The sequence below is a fragment of the Cynocephalus volans genome, chromosome 10 (assembly GCF_027409185.1).
Source record: "Cynocephalus volans isolate mCynVol1 chromosome 10, mCynVol1.pri, whole genome shotgun sequence".
Taxonomy (NCBI): domain Eukaryota; kingdom Metazoa; phylum Chordata; class Mammalia; order Dermoptera; family Cynocephalidae; genus Cynocephalus; species Cynocephalus volans.
In genome coordinates this window covers 31,161,613-31,181,002 of record NC_084469.1, presented here as the reverse complement: position 1 = coordinate 31,181,002, position 19,390 = coordinate 31,161,613, and the positions used below count along the sequence as shown (strand labels likewise).

The following is a 19,390-nucleotide window of genomic DNA, read 5'->3' as shown; positions in this document are numbered from 1 at the left end:
ATGGCACGGCGGCTCCAAGATGAGCTGGCCGCCTTCTTCTTTGAGTATGACACCCCCCGAATGGTGCTCGTGCGCAACAAGAAGGTGGGCGTTGTTTTCCGGCTGATCCAGCTCCTGGTTCTGGTCTACGTCATTGGGTGAGTCTGGGCCCCCTCCCCACTGCACTCTTGCACTAGTCCCCAACCTGGACCCGTCCTTCAGGCTCTGGCATGCGCCCCATGACACCGCGGAACCTCTTTCTCTTCATCCATCGGTAGGCCTTCCTGACAAGCCACCATGCCATTTGAAAGGCATAGAAACCCCTGCTAACTCACTGTCGAGGTGGGGATACTGAGGTAGTAAGGAAATCCCCGCATCAGGTCATACGGTGAACAAGAGGCAAAGCCATTGGGTTCTGAGGATGTGACTCAGTGTTAATGGTTTCTTCAAGAGGTGAGTGGCGTGCGAGGCTGTGGCCCCATGAACCACAGACACTGAGTCCTACCTCTGACCTCCCACCAAACCAGGTTGCTACTAAGAGACGCAGGCCATACCTCATTTTACAGGCCTGAGAGACAGGCTCTACTACCACCTTCCCTGACTAAATTAGGGACATCCTGGGATATTTGAGTCCCCAGGAGCAGAGAAATTCTCAAATTCTGAACACCTGGTACCTGAATGGTGGCATGTCAGGCAGAGGATGGAGGTCAGTTCTGGTCCCAGGGATGATAATTCCTTCCTGGGCATCTCTGAAACTGTCCCACTGTGCCAGGAGTAAAGGGTCAGAGCAGGGTGAGACTCCCTCTGCAGTCTGGCTGTCCTGGGGACCGAGACAAGCCTGGCAGGGGCTTGCATACACATGTGTCATGTGGATGCACATATGTCCCACCCAGGTCTCTGTGTCCACGCACATGCCCTCGTGTATCTGGGCATGTGCCCAATGGGTGTTGCTGCTGAGTGTGTCCCTGGGCTGGGTGCCCACATCTGTGTGCGCTTGTGTGTGCATATAGCTATTTCCCTGCCTATCCTCTGTGTGTGGTGCATTGTGTCCACTCACAGTGACTCTGCAGAGGGCTCTGAAGGCCCCAGGGCCATTGAAGGGGGCTCAGGCCCTGCTGGGGGTCTGGGGGTGCCTGGAAGCCCCAGCCTGACTTTGCTGTGTGATTCTGAGGGCTCTGCCCCTCTGGTCTCCATGTCCCCATTTTTGCTATGGTTCCAACCCAAGGCACCAAGGCAGGCTGACCAGAGGTCCTTACAGTGACCTTGTAGTCCTGATCCTCCCAGAATTTCTGGCATCTGAAACAGTCTTCCCTCTGCCCCTCCAGTCCCCGAAGTTCAGAGAGGGTCAGGTGGAGCGAGAGCCAGTCCTCTGACGCCTTTCGGCCTCTGCCTCCCTCCTGTTCACAAGCCAATTTGACATCTGAGATGTTGTTTGAGCTTGTGAGGGACACTGAGGCTCAGAGAGGAGCAGTGGGGTTTCCAGGTAACACAGCAAGTCAGTGGCAAATCCACGGTGAGAACTGAGGCCTCCCGACCCCCGGGCCTCTCCCCTGTCTGCTCCTTTCCCACCATCACACAGTTCTGGGGGACCTTCTGAATGGCCACTGGCGGTGGGATGCCAGGCACAGGACGGACCTAAAAGTCCACCTTTAGCTTCCCTCCTGACCCTCCGGGGCAGAGAGAGGTGCCCACTCAGGCCCAGGCTGCCTCTTGCCCAGAGTTTGGGAGAAGGTATCCTCACTCTGGCCCCTGTGGCTCACTACTTCTGCTTTCAGATCAGCAGCTGTGAGCACACCAGGGCCCTCCTGTGTGATGGTCACAGACTGTCAGAGTGGAAGAGACAGTCCACCCACCCCATCCCCAGCAGCAGCACGTGCCCCAAGCTGCCATCCAGCCCTGAACACATACCTCCAGCCAGGACCTCACTACCTCCCTCCCTCCCTTCCTCCCTCCCTAAACAGTCGACTAAGTTTCCAGATGGAGGTGGCCCTTCTTAGAACCCATGGGGCTCAGAGGCACAGTGATTTAGTGGATCTCACAGTCAGGAAGAGGCTAATCAGGATTTAAACCCAGCTGCACGGCTCCAAATTGGCCTTGATATCATGCGAAGGAAACATCCTCGGGGTCACTGCCCTGCCTAAGTCACATAGCAGAGGCCTGAAGGCAGAGTCCCTTGCCCCCCAATACCCCCCCCACCTGCCCCCAAGCCCTGGCTTCAGGCCTGCTTGGGCTGCAGCTCCTGCTGTCTCTGTCGCCCTCATCTGGCCACTGCCCAGTGCTGCACTGACCCCTCAGCTAGGAACCCACAGATGCAGACTGAAACCTTGAACCCCCCAGAACTGGTCTCGGCATCTCAGGCCTCAGTTCCCCAACTGTTACACAGGGAAGGGTGGGAAGGGGCCCCCTAGAGATGTTGCACTCAGCTGAACAATTTGCTCCTCCCAGATGTCTGTCCAAATGTCTGGACCTGTGGGCATTGCAGGGTGGACAGAGAGGAGCATGGGAGTAGAGCCAGGCCCTCAGCCCCAGAGAAAGGACAAAACCTAGCTGGGGGATGGGTAGACAGAGACAGAACTGGACAGAGAGACGTGGAGCACAGCAACTCAGATGAAGAGAGGTCCTGAGACTTCGCGGTGGAGAGAGAGGGGCAGAAGGGCTGAGATGTCCAGGCCTGGAACAGCTTCTGAGGAGGGAAACTGAAGCTATGATCTCGCTCAGTCATGCTATTCTGGAAGCCCAGGGCAAGTGGAGAGAGGGAGTGGGCCTGAGGCTCTGGAAGGGCTGAGCTAAGATGTTCAGATTAAGATGGTTTCACAGTTAGAGCTGTCTCCCGGGAGGTGATGCACTCTGTCACTGGAGGTGTGAAGGGCAGTGGGCTGTCACCCATGACCTAGCTGGCCCATGCTAGGGGCATGCTGGGACATGGTCCTGCCTGGGGGCTCTGGTTGGGGGAGAGAAGGGGTGGTCTGGCTGCAGCACACAGGAGGGTTCTTTGGGGAATTCGTGAATGCCGTTTGGTCAGGGAGGGCTGGGAAGGCTTCTTGGAGAAGGTGACCTGCCACCAGCCATGAGCAAAGGCGTGGGGGCCATAGGCCAGGCAGGTCTGCTCTCATCTTTCTCTCTGGCCCCTCTGTGCCTCTTCTCACTCAGTCCTCATTCGTCCCCACACAGAGCTCTTGAAATCCCATGTTCTGAGATCTCCAAATTGGTCGTGGAGTGCACCAATCAAGGATAAGGATAGATACAATTTATTGCTGGAAGAAACTCATGCAGGGACCATTTCTGCATCATCTTCTGTGCTGTGCCAGGGGACAGAGCGGGGACAGAGTGTGGGGAGAGGGAGAAGGAGGAGCTGAGGATAAACTGGCCAGAACTCCTTTGGTTCCTGTGACAGAAACCCAATTACACTGGACTTAAAGGGAAGAGTTGAGGGGCTGGCCAGTTCACTCAGCTGGTTAGAGCGCAGCCTTGTAACACTAAGGTCATGGGTTTGGATCCTTGTACTAACCAGCTGCAAAAAAAATAAAAATAGGGCCAGCCTGTGGCTCACTCGGGAGAGTGCGGTGCTGATAACACCAAGGCCACGGGTTCGGATCCCATATAGGGATGGCCGGTTAGCTCACTGGGTGAGTGTGGTGCTGACAACACCAAGTCAAGGGTTAAGATCCCCTTATCGGTCATCTTTATAAAAAGTATAAATAAATAAATAAATAAATAAATAAATAAATAAATAAATAATAAAAATAAAAATCTGAAAGAAGGGCAGGGGTGTTGATTGGTTTATTTAACTGAAAAATCAATGTGGGCTTCAGGCCTGGCTGGATCTGCCATGATGAGGACTCAGGAGGAGCAAGGTTTTTGGGGAGATGAGAAATTCAGGTTGGTTCAGTTTTGGTTCTCGAAGCTATCTAGGATCTGTCTCCACTTTTTGGTTCTGCTCTTCTCTGTGGAGTTTCATTCTCAGACAGGCTCTCTGTCCTCATAGGGGCAAAATGGCCACCAGCAACTCCAGGCTGACATCCCACCAGAGTAGCACCCCCAAGGCACAAGAGAGTCTTCTCCTCCAGAGTTCCAACAAAAGTCCCAGGTCTGGCTCTTACTGGCTGGGGTTGGGTCATGTGCCCACTCCAGAGCCAATCACTGTGGCCAAGGAGGCGGAATGCCCTGATTGGAGGAGCTGGTTGTATGCCTGCCCCTGGTCGGGGCCCTCCTGTGGGGAAGCAGAGTGTGAACGAGGGTCCTGGGGCAGGAGAGGAGCCGCAAGAATCCATTGGACTGGGCTGATGGGAGCATGAATGGAGCTTGGGGGAGAGGATATGGGGGCGCGAGCAGTGCCGCTGGCTGAGGCCTTGGGAGGTGTCTAGCCGGGGAGGGGGACAGGCAGGGGTGGGGGTGAAGGCCAGAGGCAGGACAACTATGAAGAGGCAGCAGTGATGGAAGAGAGGACGACACTGTCCCCAAGGCAGAGGCAGTGATGCTGCAGGGCAGAAGCCATCATCCTGGCAGGACCCCACCTGGGGTGGCCACTGCTTCTGTCCATCATTGCCATGAACACAGTGTAGACAGAACTTCCAACTTCTCAGGAGAAGTGGGAAATTGGAATTTATGGGTGAAAGAAATCTCGGTTTTCGGAGGTTGGCGATTCATTCCAAAATTTTAAAAAACAAATCATTGGCCTATCTTGTCTGCAGGCTGCATGTTTATTAACCTCTGAGACCCCAGCATGGGCCCCAGCTCTGAGCCCAGTCCCTCCTGGACCTAGAGTCCAGTCTTGCCCCTCCTAAAGGCTGCTGTTACCTGACAGCAAAAGCCCCATCGGGTCAATTGCTGCCTGTGGTTACACCCTATGTCCTGCCAGCTTCCTGGCCTGTCCTCCCAGCCCTATGCCAGAGCTGCCCCTGGCACCTGCCCCAGCTCCTCCCGTGTCTCGGCCTCCCAACAAAGAGCCCCTCTGGGTCCTTAGATGGAAGCCAAAGGAAGACAGAGTGACCTAAAGAATGTGGGGATGATGGGAGGGCAGCCATCAGGATAATGCCCGGGCTCGAGCCTGGGTGACAGGGGAGGGACGGCACCATCCCCCATGGATGGAGCAAATTCTATGGGGAGAGGAGGAGTTCAGGCTAGTCTGGTTGAATTTTTGTTTGGTAGATTAGTACTCTGTGTTGAGATAGAATTCATTTACCGTAACATTCACTCTTTTCAAAAATACAATGCAGTGGTTTTAGTGTATTCACAGAGTTGTGTAATTCACCACCACGATCTATTTTCATCACTCCAAAAAGAAACTGTGTACCCTCTAGCAATCACCGCCCATTTCTCCTCCTCAAAGCCTACTTTGCCATTCTGGATATTTCATATAAATAGAATCATACAATATGTGGTCTTTTGTGTCTGGCTTCTTTCGCTTACCGGAATGTTTTCAAGGTTCATCCGTGTTGGTTACAACCTGTATCAGAACTTCGTAACTTTTTATGGCTAAAAAATATTCATTCCAATATGAATATATCACGTTGTTTATCCATTCATTAGTCTGTGGACATTAGTCGATGGTTATTTCCACTTCTTGGCTCTTATGAATAATGCTGCCATAAATATTTGTGTACAGGTTTTTGTGTGGATGTATGGTGTTATTTCTCTTGGATACATACCTAGTAGTGGTATTGCTGGGTCAAATGGAATTCCGTGTTTAGCTTTTTGAGAAACTGCAGGACTGTTTTCCAAAAGGTCCAGGTGATTTTGAGGTACCTGTGAGAAGTCTGGGGGTGGGCGTGAGGGGGGATGTGAGTCCCAAAGCAGTTGGAGATGTAGACATTTGTGTAAGTTCCTTGAGTGCGGGATTTTTGTTTTGCTCACTTCTGTATTTTTAGTGTCTAGAACAGAGCTTGACACATAATAGGGGCTCAATAAATAAATATTTGGAGAATGACTAAATGAATTTGTGAATGTGTGGAATTGGATCTCAGGGTAGAGTGCAGATTTGGAGATAGAAATCTGGAGGGACAGCATGTCTGTGACATCTCAAGTGGGTTTCAGCCCGGGCTGAGGATGGATGTCAGGGGAACGGGGCGAATCCACATTGAAAGAGGAATTTGTGAAGAAGGATCAAAGACAGTAAAAACAGGTTTCAGTTATTACATGCCTACTGCGTGTCAGACATCATGCTAATTTCCTTGAAGAGAACAATTTCCTAGATGCTTTTGTCTCTCCCTGGGCCCAGTCCAGGACTGAGTACATAGCAGCACCTTTGAATAGATGCCATCGCCACTGTTTTACTGAGAAAACCAGGGCTCAAAGAGGTTTAGCCTGAAGCCATACAGCTGGTGAGTGGCAGGGCTGGTACCATGTGGCCTCATCCACGTGGGGCCTTTGGAGAAGGGAGCCCTTGGACAGAGTATTGGTGAGGATGAGGTAGAAAGACAGGGGAAGATTGTTTCTGGAAGGGGGTGGGCTTCTGAAGATGCCAGTGTCCTTGATATTAGGCCCCCTCGGTGGCCTTCCTGGGGTGGGATGACAAGGCCAGGTCAAGGCATGTCTTTAGAAGGTCGGGCCTGGCACCATGGTCATTCTATTATTACGAGAAGTGAGGTCACTAATGCCATATTTGACTTGTCCTTTTGACCCCAAGACTGGCAGCCCCAGGGGTAGACACAGCCTGGAAATGTTGCATCAGCCCCAGCATGCAGCCTCCATGTGGCTCTGCTTGCATGCTGTGCTGCTGGTTCCTGGTGGACACACTGAAGCCAGCGCTGCTTAGCAGAAGGGGGCAGAGTCTCGGACTGGGTGCCTTGAGCCTGGGGTTGATCCCTGCTTGGCCTCTGACTCTTGGGAGGGACACTCCCCCAGGCCTCAGTTACCCCATCTATGTTATGAGTTGGTTTTGGGCAAAGAGAGAAATGCTGCTGGGATGCTGGGGGCAGGGATGTCAAGAGTGACGTCAGTGGTCTCTCCTGCAAAGGGGTTCAGAATATGGAGCAGCTCTCCCTTCCCCTACCAACAGCTTCTGAGCTTGGGTGCAGAGCCAGAGGCCTTCCTGGAGGAAGGGACCTATCGGGGGAGATGGGGCAGGAGGAGCGTGACAGGCTCAGGACACTGAGAATTGGGGGCCTTTGTCACATCTCACCTGTTGCGACCTGGGTCCTGCAGGGGGCAGCAGTGCCCATGCTTAGGCTTGGGGAGTGTGTAGCTTGGCTCCAGTGCCAGGATGAGAGAGGGACTTGGAGAAGGAGGGGGATGGACTATGGGAGGAGAGAAGAGGACATTAGTGGTCTCCCTGGGGTCTGGAGCAGGGAGACAGCCCCCAGAGAGGAAGCAATGACTCTGGGATTAAGGGGCCTGGTGAATTAATTCTGTTACCAAGCCTGAGCTCTGGGGGACAGGAGAGGGGAGCAGATGGCCTTGAGCTCTGCTTGGACAGATGAGTTGGGGATAGAGGTAAGGGGTGGAGGAGGTACAACCTATCTGCCCACAGGTGCACTCACAGATTTGTCCTGGGGATACACAGCTACACACCCCAATGGGCAACACACACACACACACACACACACACACACACACACACACGCACAGTTACCCTGTGTCTTCATGAAGCATCTTTCCTGAAGGAAGGAGCCCACACCCTGGAGAGAAGTGTTATCCAGGACTCTTTCCATCGTAAGCAACAGAAATCAAACCCAAGCTGTCTTAAATAAAGGAGGGGAATTTATTGGCTTATATAACTGAAAAGTCCAGAAGATTTTTTTCAACATGCTTCAGGTATGGCTGGATCCAGGTGCTCAAACAACATTGTCAGGAGTCTGCCTCTCTCCATCTTCATCTCCTGGCCTGGCTTTCCTCTAGGTGGGCTTCAATCCTGGGCTTGCTTTCTCTGTGAGGAGGAAAGATGGCTAACCATTGTGTTGGTCTTGCAGACACCCTACTTAGCCACCCAGTAGAGAGGAAGTTTCTTTTCCAGTAGTTCCTAGAAAAATCCTGGCCTCATTGCTGAAACTCCCCTGGTCATGTATCCATCCTTAGACCTATCACCGATTCCAGGGGGATGGAACACTGATTGGCAAGTCCTGGTCATGCATCCACCCCTGAGCCTAGGAGGGAGGTCAGTTCCCCCCAAACCTCCCAGACAGAAAGTGGAGGACCTGAAGGAACAGGAGCTCTCAATGCTGGGAAGGAAAGTCCAGAATTTCCCAAGCAAGCTGGGACTCCAGCCTGACCACTCCCACAAGGGCCCCGACTGGGAGGCTGGATGCTGCAAGCCCTTCAGAGGGCCACTCCCCGCTCTGTTTCCCTTCTCATCCCCCTTCCCAGGGGCTCCCAGCATGGCTGAGAAAATAATAATAGCTAATGTCTATACAGCACTTCCTCTGTGCCAGTCCCCATTCTAAGTGTTTTTGCATGCATTAACTCATTTAACACAGCAACAAGTACGTTATTATCCTCACTTTACAGATGAGGAAACTGAGGCATAAAGGGATTAAATAGCTTACCCCAAAGAACACAGACAGTAAGTAGTGGAGCTGGGATTCAGTTCCAGGTTGTTGGGCCCCAAAGACCAGACTCAGCCATCCTGCTCTGCTGTTTCTGGGTGGGAGGACCTCAGGAAGGAAGGAGCACTCTGGGAAGGAGGATTGGGGTCTGACAGGCTTGGCCTCCAGGCCCCAGCAAACCTCGCTCTTGCAAAAGCATCCTGAAGAGCCATTCAATGGGTGTCCTCCCTGGGACTGAGTACTTTCATAGTGAAAAGAACAATGGAACTTCAAGTGCCGGCCCACAGGGGAGGCAGGGGAGGCTGTCCTGCCTCCAGCCCAAGACAGGAGCTTTCAGAGCAGCGTGTGGCTCGGAGGCATCAGGGGAGGGCGAGCAGAAGCACCTGACACATCCAGCTGGTGCCAGAGAGGACAGAGGCCCACACAGTCACATGCCGTCCTCAAATGGCCCGCCCAGCTCTGGCCCAGAACCACAACTCCCCTGTACCCCCAACCCCCTGCAGGTGGGTGTTTGTCTACGAGAAGGGCTACCAGACCTCGAGTGGCCTCATCAGCAGTGTTTCTGTCAAACTCAAGGGCCTGGCCGTGACCCAGCTCCCAGACCTCGGCTCCCAGGTGTGGGATGTGGCTGACTACGTCTTCCCAGCCCAGGTGAGCTGACTCAGGGGTGCACCTTCCACCTACAGGGCCTGGCTCAGGGCTGGGTGGGGCTCTGTGCTACCTCCCTGTGGGGCCAGTCCAGCTCCTCTCTCTCTCCCCCCCACCCCGGACGTCAGTTTCCCTAACTGTGAATGACAAGCAGAAACAGCTTGGTAATCCCTCCCCACTCTGACATCATGGGCTGTGGAGGCTGCTGGTGTCATGCGGGTTCTAGGGGCCTGCTGGGGCAGTGTTTGGGTTCTTGGTCTGTTCTCCCAACTCAGAGTCCTGCCCCACCCTCCCCTGCCCCTCACTTCCAGGGAGACAGCTCCTTCGTGGTCATGACCAATTTCATTGTGACCCCCCAACAGACTCAAGGCTACTGTGCAGAGGTGAGGACTCCTGCTCACTCCCCCCTATGGACCCACAGGGGAAAATAACATGGAAGGGGGGTGTCCCACCACACCGCATGGGAGGTGAAGCTGGATAGGCTTCTTGCAGGGGCCACAGTGGTGGAATTTCAGGCATAGATTCACATGGAGTAATTGTCAACAATTGGCGGTGCTGAGCCTTCCCTCCCAGCTGTGTGCCAAGCAGGATACTGAGTCCTGGTGCCTGCCCATCCCTGTGCCCCAACCTCCCCACCCCTGCATGCTGGCATTGGCAATGGACAGCTGCATGAGCCCAGAGGGAGCCTTGGCAGAGCAGTGTGGACGAGGACTGGGGGGAAAGAGGCTGTGAGCATGGGTCACTCCAAAAAGGTCTGGGACACTGCCCCATGCCCTCCCTAGGGCCCTGGGGGTGGGAGGGGCTCTTCTCAGGGCCCCATCCAAGGGGCCTGAGGCCAGCATCTCTTCCCTCCCCCAGCACCCAGAAGGGGGTACGTGCAGGGATGATAGCAGCTGCACCCCTGGGAAGGCAGAAAGGAAGGCCCAAGGTAAGGTCAACCTCCCCCTGGCCCCCTCCATGCACCTCTCAGCTCCAGACCCTGGTGTCCTTGGCACTGACCTGCCTCTCTCCACACCCCTCCCCCCAAGGTGTTCTCCATTAGGGAGTCCTTCCTGCTCTCTCCCCTCCCACTGCCCTGTCCCAGACTCAGTCACATTTCTGTCCTCAAACTCCTTCTCTTGGGTGCCCCATCACTGGAGTCTCATAGGGAAAGGGTCTGGGGGGCTTCGGCTGCACCCCCAGCTTGCAGTGGGCACGCAAGGTTTTCTCCCTTCTTCCAGGCATCCGCACGGGCAAGTGCGTGGGTTTCAATGACACTGTGCAGACATGTGAGATCTTTGGCTGGTGCCCCGTGGAGGTGGATGACAACATCCCACGGTAATGCCCTGTCCTTCCAGGGAGCTGGGAACAGGGTCCCCAGCCCAGAAAGGGAGATGCGCAAACAGAAAGCATCTGTCCCCCTTTCTTCTGACCCCACCCTCACCCCATCCATGTGGCCCAGGCCAAAGATTACCCTGGTCAGGGGGCCTGTGGGCCCACCACGATAGCACACCCACCCCCACCCCTCCAAGGCTGCGGCAGCACCCTGTGTGCTCTCATGACCCCCCATGCCAAGCTCTGCGTGGGGCACACAGGAGACTCCTGGGGAGGGGTGGTGAGTGCGTGCACTCTCCTCCAGCCCTGCCCTTCTCCGGGAGGCCGAGAACTTCACTCTCTTCATCAAGAACAGCATCAGCTTTCCACGCTTCAAAGTCAACAGGTTCGTGGGAAACACGGGCAGACGTGCAGGTGGCTCCCCGAGGCTGCTGCAGCTGGTCGCAACTGTCTCTGTCTCCCTCCATTCCTGCTGATCTCTCTCGAAAGGCAGAAGTCCTGGCCAGGCACCTGTGGTGGGCTGTGAAAGGGGCAACCTAGAGCCTTTGGGGGATCCCGAGAGCCTTGGGGCATGGTGGGCACCCTCTGGGCTGGCACAGGGCTGCTGCCAATTCCTTTTGCCCCTGTAGGCGCAACCTGGTGGAGGAGGTCAATGCCACCTACATGAAGACCTGCCTCTATCACAAGACCTTGCACCCTCTGTGCCCTGTCTTCAAGCTTGGCTATGTGGTGCAAGAGTCAGGCCAGAATTTTAGCACCCTGGCTGAGAAGGTACGGGGGGTGATGCTGGGCGAGTGGGAGGGCTGAGCCCTGGGCCGTAATAAAGGTTTCTCAAGCCCACTTAATCCTCCCAAGCCTCCCTGGTGTGGCTGAGTATATGTATGGGTCTGTCCCCTAGTACTAGAGGACCCCAGGGGTCAGGCTTGTGTCCTCCACAGGGCCTGGCATGGACCTGGCACAAAGGAGGTGCCCAGAATGAATGGATATGGGCAGATATTATCACCTGGACGTTTGCTGATGTTCTGCATTTAAAAAATATTAAGCAAAATCAGCCTGAATCCTATAGCCCATGGCCCTGAGAAATCCTGTGCCCTAAGATCCTCACAGTCACCTGGGGTTCCGAGAAGCAGCACCTTATAATGAGCACAGAGCTGGCTGACTGGGTTTAGATCCTGGCTCTGCCCCTAGTGAGCAGTGTGACCTCAGACAGGTCTCTTAACTAGAGTGTGTCTGAGCTTTTGCACCTGGCAAGTGGGGACAATAATAGTGCCAGTCTCCTGGGGTTGTCTTGAGGATCAAGTGAGTTCATACCTGTGACAGCACTTCACTACTACCTGGCATGTGGCAATCCCATGTACCTCTTCCTTATTATTCCTGCTCCAGCAGTCACCTATTCAGGGATGGAGATCAGTCCCTTTTCTGTGGTGTTACCAAAAATCTCACTCATGACACAGTTGTCTGCAGCAGAGGCCAGCAAACTTTTTCTTCCAAATGCCAGATAGTAAATATTTTCAGCTTTGCAAGTCTGCATGGTCCCTGTGCCAACTACCCAAGCAAGTTGTTGGGCAAAAGCAGCCACAGACAACATGTAAATAATGGGTCTGTCCACATTCAGCCAGTGGGCCTCAGTTTGCCAACCCCTGGAGAGGGTTTACCCCATAGCAACATGCAAAATCTAAAGGCTGAATGTCAGACTTCCCTTTGCTAAAAATCTCCCTGCCATCCCCTACCGGGAATTTCTCAGTACAGCCTCCCACCAAGTCGCCCAGCTCCCTGCCCCCTTCTTTGACCACCTCCCAACTCTTCTCCTGTCGCTTAGCCCACCCTACCTGTCCTGTTCCTTGCCTTACCCAGAGGAGCTTCACTTTCTCAAGTTTTCTCTTCCTAATCCATATCTTCACAGATTCACTCTTTTTCTTCTTTTTTTGGCAGCTGGCTGGTACGGGGATCAAACCCCAGACCTTGGTGTTACCAGCACCATGCTCTACCCAACTGAGCTAACTGGCCAGCCTCAGATTCACTCTTCAGTCCCGCAGCTATTTGCTTGCCTCCTGCACTGTGACTTGTGCTAGGAACTCAGGAGTCAGGGATGAGTGAGACAGACACACTTCATACTCATGAAGTTTATAATCTTGGAGGAGATGGGTTAAGAAATAATCACACAAAATAAACATATAATTACGAAGTGATAAATGTTCTGAAAGAAAACACACAGAGTACAACAGGAAGAAGAGTAACAAGGACATATTTTAGATTGGGGGTGGCGGTCAGAGAAGGTCTGTCAGGGGAAATGACCAAAGGATGAGAAAGAGCCAACTTTGTGGAAAACTGGGGAAATAGCATGTGCAAAGGCCCTGAGGTCGGAAGAACTTGGTGTATTCTGTGGTCAGAAAGAGGAGCGTGGAGTGTGATTAGAGGGATGTGAGACCAGAGAGGGTGACAGGACCTCTACCCCAAAGCAGATTCTCAATGTCTTTTCTTGAACAAAAAAAGTTCCCTCTTTGAGAGAGTGCTGGTACCAGCTGTAAAATAGAAGTTTCTTAATCCTGAAATCCCGGATCTTAAGTGTCTGTGTCCCTGGCAGGGCGGGGTGGTTGGTATCACCATCGACTGGAACTGTGACCTGGACTGGCACATACGACACTGCAAACCCATCTATGAGTTCCACGGGCTATATGAGGAGAAAAACCTGTCTCCAGGCTTCAACTTCAGGTGCCTGTCAGGCCCCCACCAGCACATCCTTTCTTGTGGTCCTGGTCCTGCAGGCTTTTCTACTGTACCCAGAACCCTGTGGGGTTGAGCAAGTGTCCCTACAGGGGAGCAGAGGGCCCTGGGAAGCTCCCATTCTGCCTGGGTGGCCCAGCAGGAAGCCAGCAGGGAACGGTGCCTTGGAGGCTTGAGTCCCCCGCCCCTGGGTCTCAGTCCCCTTGAGGCCCACCTGGCCAGCACTGGCTGGGGAAATGCTGACACCAGGATTCAGAGCAAGAGTTGAGTATGGCATTCCTGGCATGAGGCCTGTAGTCCTGCCTGCGACTGGGGATGGGCTGTACTCGCAGACCTCTAAGGGCTCCTGCACCCCTGATGCTCTGAGAAATCCATCACCCTCCTGCCACCTCACCCCTTCCCCAAGGTTTGCCCGGCACTTCGTGGAGAACGGGACCAACCGCCGTCACCTCTTCAAGGTGTTTGGGGTTCGCTTTGATATCCTGGTGGATGGCAAGGTGAGTGTCCAGCATGAGAGGGGTGGCAGCTGAGACATAGTCTTGGTTCCCATGAGCACCTTCAGGTGTCTACAGTTATGGACGACAGGAAGTTGGATGGGGTTCACTCAGCAGTTCTACTTCTAACAACAGATAGGGTATGGGTGATGTCGAGTGCAAGGTTTTTCAGACTGTGCCCATGTCTCCCCACAATCTCCCTGGGAACAGGTAAGCAGAGCCAAGGTCAAAACCCAGGTTGTCCGACTGGCAGCTCGTTCCCCAAATACAGTCAGAGCCATGGGCCCAGGCAGTATGGACAGTTCACAGCGAGGGGTGGAGAAGCCCCTTGTTCCAGGCCTGGCCTTTTCCAGGGGGATCCTCTGACTGTTAATCCTTCTCTCCCTTGGCCCCTACCACCAGGCTGGGAAATTTGACATCATCCCCACAATGACTACCATTGGCTCTGGGATTGGCATCTTTGGGGTGGTAAGTGCTGGGGTCACTGGGTCACCGTGCTAGGGTTTTCCCCTCCTCTTCCACATTTCAGTAGCAGCAACTCCCTCACTCCAAAACTTGACCAGAACTGTCCATCTTATCAAGCCAGCAGCTGCCCACCACATCCTAGACCCACAGTATATCCAAGAAAACCAAGGCCCTGATCCAGTGCAGGACAGAGTGGGATGGGGCTGTCTTGATCCCCTGAGAGTCCTGCAATACCTCATGCCCTCTCCAGGAAACTGAGTCGTGGAGTAGGGCAGGATTCAGCCAGGGCCACACAGTCAGTAGGGACTGAGGTGAGATGTGGAGGGTTCTGCACCTGCCCCCAGCTTCCGTGCTCTATCCACGGCCCTCCCTGCCCCCAGGCCACGGTTCTCTGTGACCTGTTGCTGCTCCACATCCTGCCCAAGAGGCACTACTACAAGCAGAAGAAGTTCAAGTACGCGGAGGACATGGGGCCAGGGAAGGTAAGAGAACTCCCTGAGTCTGTGTTGGGGGAGGGGGTGGGCAGCAGCTTCCCCAGGACTGACTTGTATCCCCTCCAATGCACACACAGGGAGAACGTGACCCTGCGGCCACCAGCTCCACCCTGGGCCTGCAGGAGAACATGAAGACATCCTGACCTTCAGCCTCTGACCTCTGACTGGATGCAGCCTGAGGCTTCAGGCTGGACCCTGGTGGGTCTCAGCCAGGGCAGAGGGAAGTCTCCAACCCTCTAAGCCAGGCATACACCAGTTTGCGGGCAGCTCAGCGTGGACATTAGGAGAGACCTGTTCAATTCTGGGCTCTAATTCCACATCGCCTATGGGAGCCCCACGCCAGCATCAGCCACTCCTGGTCTGCGGCTGGGCAGGACCCCTTTCACACACCTGTACCCTAGCTTTGTGCTTCTCTCTCTGGGCCCTCATTATCCAACCCACTGCCTCAATTTCTCTAGATCTGTGCTTTCCAATATGGCAGTCACTAGCCACAGGTCACTATTTAAATTTAAATTAATTAAAATTGAATAAAATAAAAAATTCAGTTCTTCCATCAAACTAGCCACATTTCAACTGTTCAGCAGACACACATGGCTAGTAGCTACCATATTGGACAGGACAGGATATTTTCATCATTGCAGAAAGTTCTGTTGGACAGCTCTGCTCAATCCGTGTTTCTTATGGCCTCAGATTTCCCTGGGGAGTTTATCAACAATGCAGGTAACTTGGCCCACCCTAAACCTCCTGAACCAGAAGTTCCAGAGCTGCACATATGACATACATGGATAGCAAACTCCCTGGGCCATTTTGGAACCTAAGTTTAAGATCTGCTGTCCTAGAACTTTCTGACTCTAAGCTCCTGACCACTGTCAGACTTAGCTCTGGGCCTGCACCACTTGGCAGGTGCAGGAATTGAGCAGGGTCTCAAACACCTCAACATGTGTGGAGCGTGTTCACATGCCACACCTCCCTGTGCACAGTGCCCACATGCAGACGCCCTCTGTCCACACTGTGTATGTGAACAGCTTGGACCCTGCAAACACAGCCATCTGAACACACCTCCATCCCCAAGCACAGATACATGGTCCATGCCATGTCACCCCCATGGGGAAATGCTTCTTCCCAGGTGTGTCAGGCCAGGACAGCCCTTCTAACCATGAATCTTTACTCAGCTACCTCGGATTGGGGTGGGAGCCATGACCAAATCTTGGGCTCCTGGCCTGTGGCTCAGCCCCAGCTCCCAAGGCCTGCCTGGCTCTGTTTGAATACAAGGTCTGGCAAAAGCAAGGGGTGAGGTACAGTAAAAGGAATGTGGATAAACCTCTGCCTTCTGTGCTGTCTTTCTGGACTTCTTTGAAACTCAGTGTGCCCATCTGTCAAATGCAGAGCTAAACTGAGCAACTGCTGAGGTCCCTTCGGATCTGCCAGTGCATAGTGGTGTGACCACTCATATGCCCTGAGCCCAGGAGGATCAGTGCTGGCGGTTAGCTCACCTCTGTCCATGGGCTTCTGTCCTGGTACAGCCCCAAACATTGGCACTCTTCCCAGTCTTCCACAGGCCCCTCCCATGGCTGTGAGAGGCCTGAGACTAGAGAACCTCACTCATGAAAGGCCACTTATGAAAATAGGGCTGAGGAGGGGACTGGCTGTCCCACAAGGTGGGTCTGAATGAGTCCCAAAGAGGGGAGGAGACTCTTGACTGAAGACAGCGTGGAAGGACTCTCCAGGAGCCCTGCAGTGGCCATGACCTCCAGGTCTGGACTTATAGCCAGGTAGGGTCTCTGGGCGCCCCCCATCACCACACTCTGTCTCAACCAGTGCTGTGCGATGGAACCACCTGCATGATGGGAAGTGTTCTCTACCTGTGCTGCCTGCCGTGGTAGCCAATAGCCACATGTGGCCACTGCACACTTGAAATGTGGCCAGTGCAACCAAGAACTGAAGTTCTTACTCTACTTATTTTAAATTAAGTTAAATAGCCACATGTGACTGGTGGGACAGCACAGGTCAGCCTCTCCCCTGTTCTGCAGGCCTGGGGACTTCTGCCCTCTCCCACAGCCAAGAACCTACCTACGCCCTACACCCTCCCTTCCTTCTCCAGACCCACCTGCTTTTGCACCTCCTGCCCTCTTCTCTCTTGCATGAGCAAAGAAGGACTCCACCTCTGTATTCAATCCTTCTACCCAGCCCAGAAGCCGCCTCTTCTCTCTGCCACCCCTGCATTGTTCTCCTTTTCTGCCTCCTCCTGGCTCAGGTTCCCCTGCAGCTCTGCCCACTCTTCCCTCATTGCTACCCTTCCAGAAAGACCAGGCCACACTTCCCTCTGCAATTGGCCTCCGCCGCATCACTTTTAGATACCCTTGCCAAGGTCACCAGCAGTGTCCTTGTTGCGAAATCCAAGTGGACACTTCAGCCCGTATCCTGCTTGGCCTGTCAGCATCTGACACAAACCCTTCTCTTTGAAAAATTTCCTTCCATCATCTCCTAAGACACACCCTCTTCTGATTTTCCAGTCAGCTAGGTGTGCAGGGAAAAGAAAGGCTTCAAGTGCAGCTCTGCCACAGCTCTCTGTGTGTCCTTGGGCAAGTCGCTTAACTCTCCAAGCCTCCTCTGTGAGTCAGGGATAATAACAGCCTCTCTAGGGTTGTGATAAGATAAAATATATAAAGTGCCTAGTACAGAGCCTGGCACACAGAAGTGCCCTGCCTCTCAATTTATCCACTCTTTCAGTGTGGGCTCAGCTAGGTGTCCCGGATATCTGTTCTCCCTATGGCAACGCAACCCTTGGTTCTTATCTGGGGCATATGGTTGCCTAGAATGGAAGATGCCCTTCTCAGCCTTTTCTTGCAGCTGGGTCTGGCCATGGACTAAGCTCAAGCGAATGAAGGTCATGTGACACTTTCTGGGAACTTTCCTTAAAAGAGTGTTGGTGCAGCTCCTTTACCTTCTTCTTCATCCTTTTCTCCATTCCACTGCCTGGAATGCATGTGTGATGGCTGGAGTTCTAGCCACTATCCTGAACTATGAGTACTAGAGTCACACCCAGAGGTTGCTGGAGCACTGGGTGGAAGGAGCCACACCTAGGAGGTCTTTGTGGAGCAGAGCTGCCATACCAGCCCTGGACTGTCTTCCCTGAAGCTTTTATGTGGGATTTCTGTTACCTAGGTCAGAATTCTGATCCTACCTGGTACAGAATTCTTTCCCCCTTAAAAGCAAGCATTCTACCCTTGACCCAAGTTTTATTTGCTCTGAGTGATCTCATTCTTTCCTGTGGCCCTATTTACAATTACAGGTCTTCTGGTGACTCTCAAAACTGTCTCTCTGGCCCAGCCCTCTTTCCTGAACTCCAGCCTCACATATCCAACCCCCCAATTGCCATATCCAATTATTCATTCAACAAACATCTACTGATGTGTCAAGCTGTGTACTGGATGAATCAGGCACAGCCCCTGCCTTCAAGGAGCTCCCAGCTCATATGTGGAACAGGCAGGTAAACAGATACTGGGTACAAGGAAGTTCCTAGGAGGAGCTGCTAACCCATGCTGCGCAGTGAAGAGATGACAGGGAAGGTTTCTGGGCAGAAGGATCATTGAATGGAGCCCTGAAAGACAATTAGAGGTTAAGCAGGAAAGTGATTAGGCGTAAGCTTCTGGAGGGCTTGATTGGACCTATGTATTCTCAGGGTAGTGGTGAGCCTTGGAAGATTCCTAAGCAAGAACTGACTACTTGGACTTGTGTTTCTGAAAGATTGCTCTGGCTGCCAAGTAGAGAAAGGCAAGTGGGAGGTGAGATGGGATGGGGGTGGGAGGCCAGTGAGGAGGCTGCTGCCGCCATCAAGTAGAAGATGGTGGTGGCCTGAGCTAAGAGAAGGGCGGAGGGGTAGAGAGAAGTGGACAGATTCTGGGAATATTTAAGTGGCAGCACAGCAGGGCCTGGTGATTGACTGGTTGGTGCAAGAAGCTGGTGACTGCAGGTGACTCCCAGGTTTCTGGCTCCAGTTTGAGACAGAGACACAGGAGGCCAGATTTGGGGGAGTGATATGGGGCTCTGTCTGGGTAAGTGGTAGCATGAGGTGCCAGAAGAGTCACAAGTGGAGAACTTAGCATAACTGACCCAAGAGTTGGTGAGATCGCCAGGGGAGAAGTGGGAGGCAGAGCCCCCAGGAACAGCCACCGTGAAGGTCCCCCAGTCCTGTTGAGTACCCTCCATCCCCCCTGCCCCAGCTAGGCCATTCGTGCCGCCTACTCACAGGGCCCTTTTCCAAACATGAATCCGACTCGAACCCTGGGCATCCCTATCGCACCCCACTCCCCGCCCCGCAGCAGAAGGTTAAACTCCTGGGCCTGCCATTCAAGCCCTTCTGCCTCGCCTCGGCCTCGGCTCATCCCTGGTCGCCGATCTCCCCTTGCTGCTCTCCAGCAAGCCCCCGAGGAGGGGGCGCTCCTGCCCCTGAAGGCCGGGAGGGGGGGACCAGTCCCCCTCAGGCGCAGCTGAGGGGCCCACCCCACGGCTTGGAGGGGTTTCGGGGGACCCCAGGCAGCCTGTATCGGGGCGCCAGGGGCGTGACGAAGCCAGCCGGGCCGCAGGGGGAGGGTCCCCTCCCCAGCCACCACCGGCCGCGGCCCCTCCCCTCCGGCTGGCGGGGCGGAAGTCCCGGGCTCTGATTGGGCGGCGCTGGAGGAGCCGAGCGACCTGACCAATGAGCGCGGGCCAGGCGCGGCGGCGGGCGGGGGAGCGAGCGCTGCCTGGAGCCTCGGCGCCGGCTGTCTGAGCTCGGCGATCCCGGCCCGGC

At 54.1% G+C, this 19,390-nt stretch overlaps 1 protein-coding gene across 1 annotated transcript; it reads left to right on the top strand.

Moving 5' to 3' along the window:
• P2RX1 (purinergic receptor P2X 1) lies at positions 1-14,741 on the top strand. Its single transcript, XM_063112788.1, has 12 exons — positions 1-137; positions 8,963-9,110; positions 9,419-9,490; positions 9,966-10,035; positions 10,328-10,424; positions 10,726-10,806; positions 11,051-11,192; positions 13,006-13,133; positions 13,552-13,642; positions 14,042-14,107; positions 14,485-14,586; positions 14,676-14,741. The coding sequence occupies exons 1-12, from the start codon at positions 1-3 to the stop codon at positions 14,739-14,741; spliced, it is 1,200 nt and encodes a 399-aa protein (XP_062968858.1).
• Positions 14,742-19,390: the final 4,649 nt, after the last annotated feature.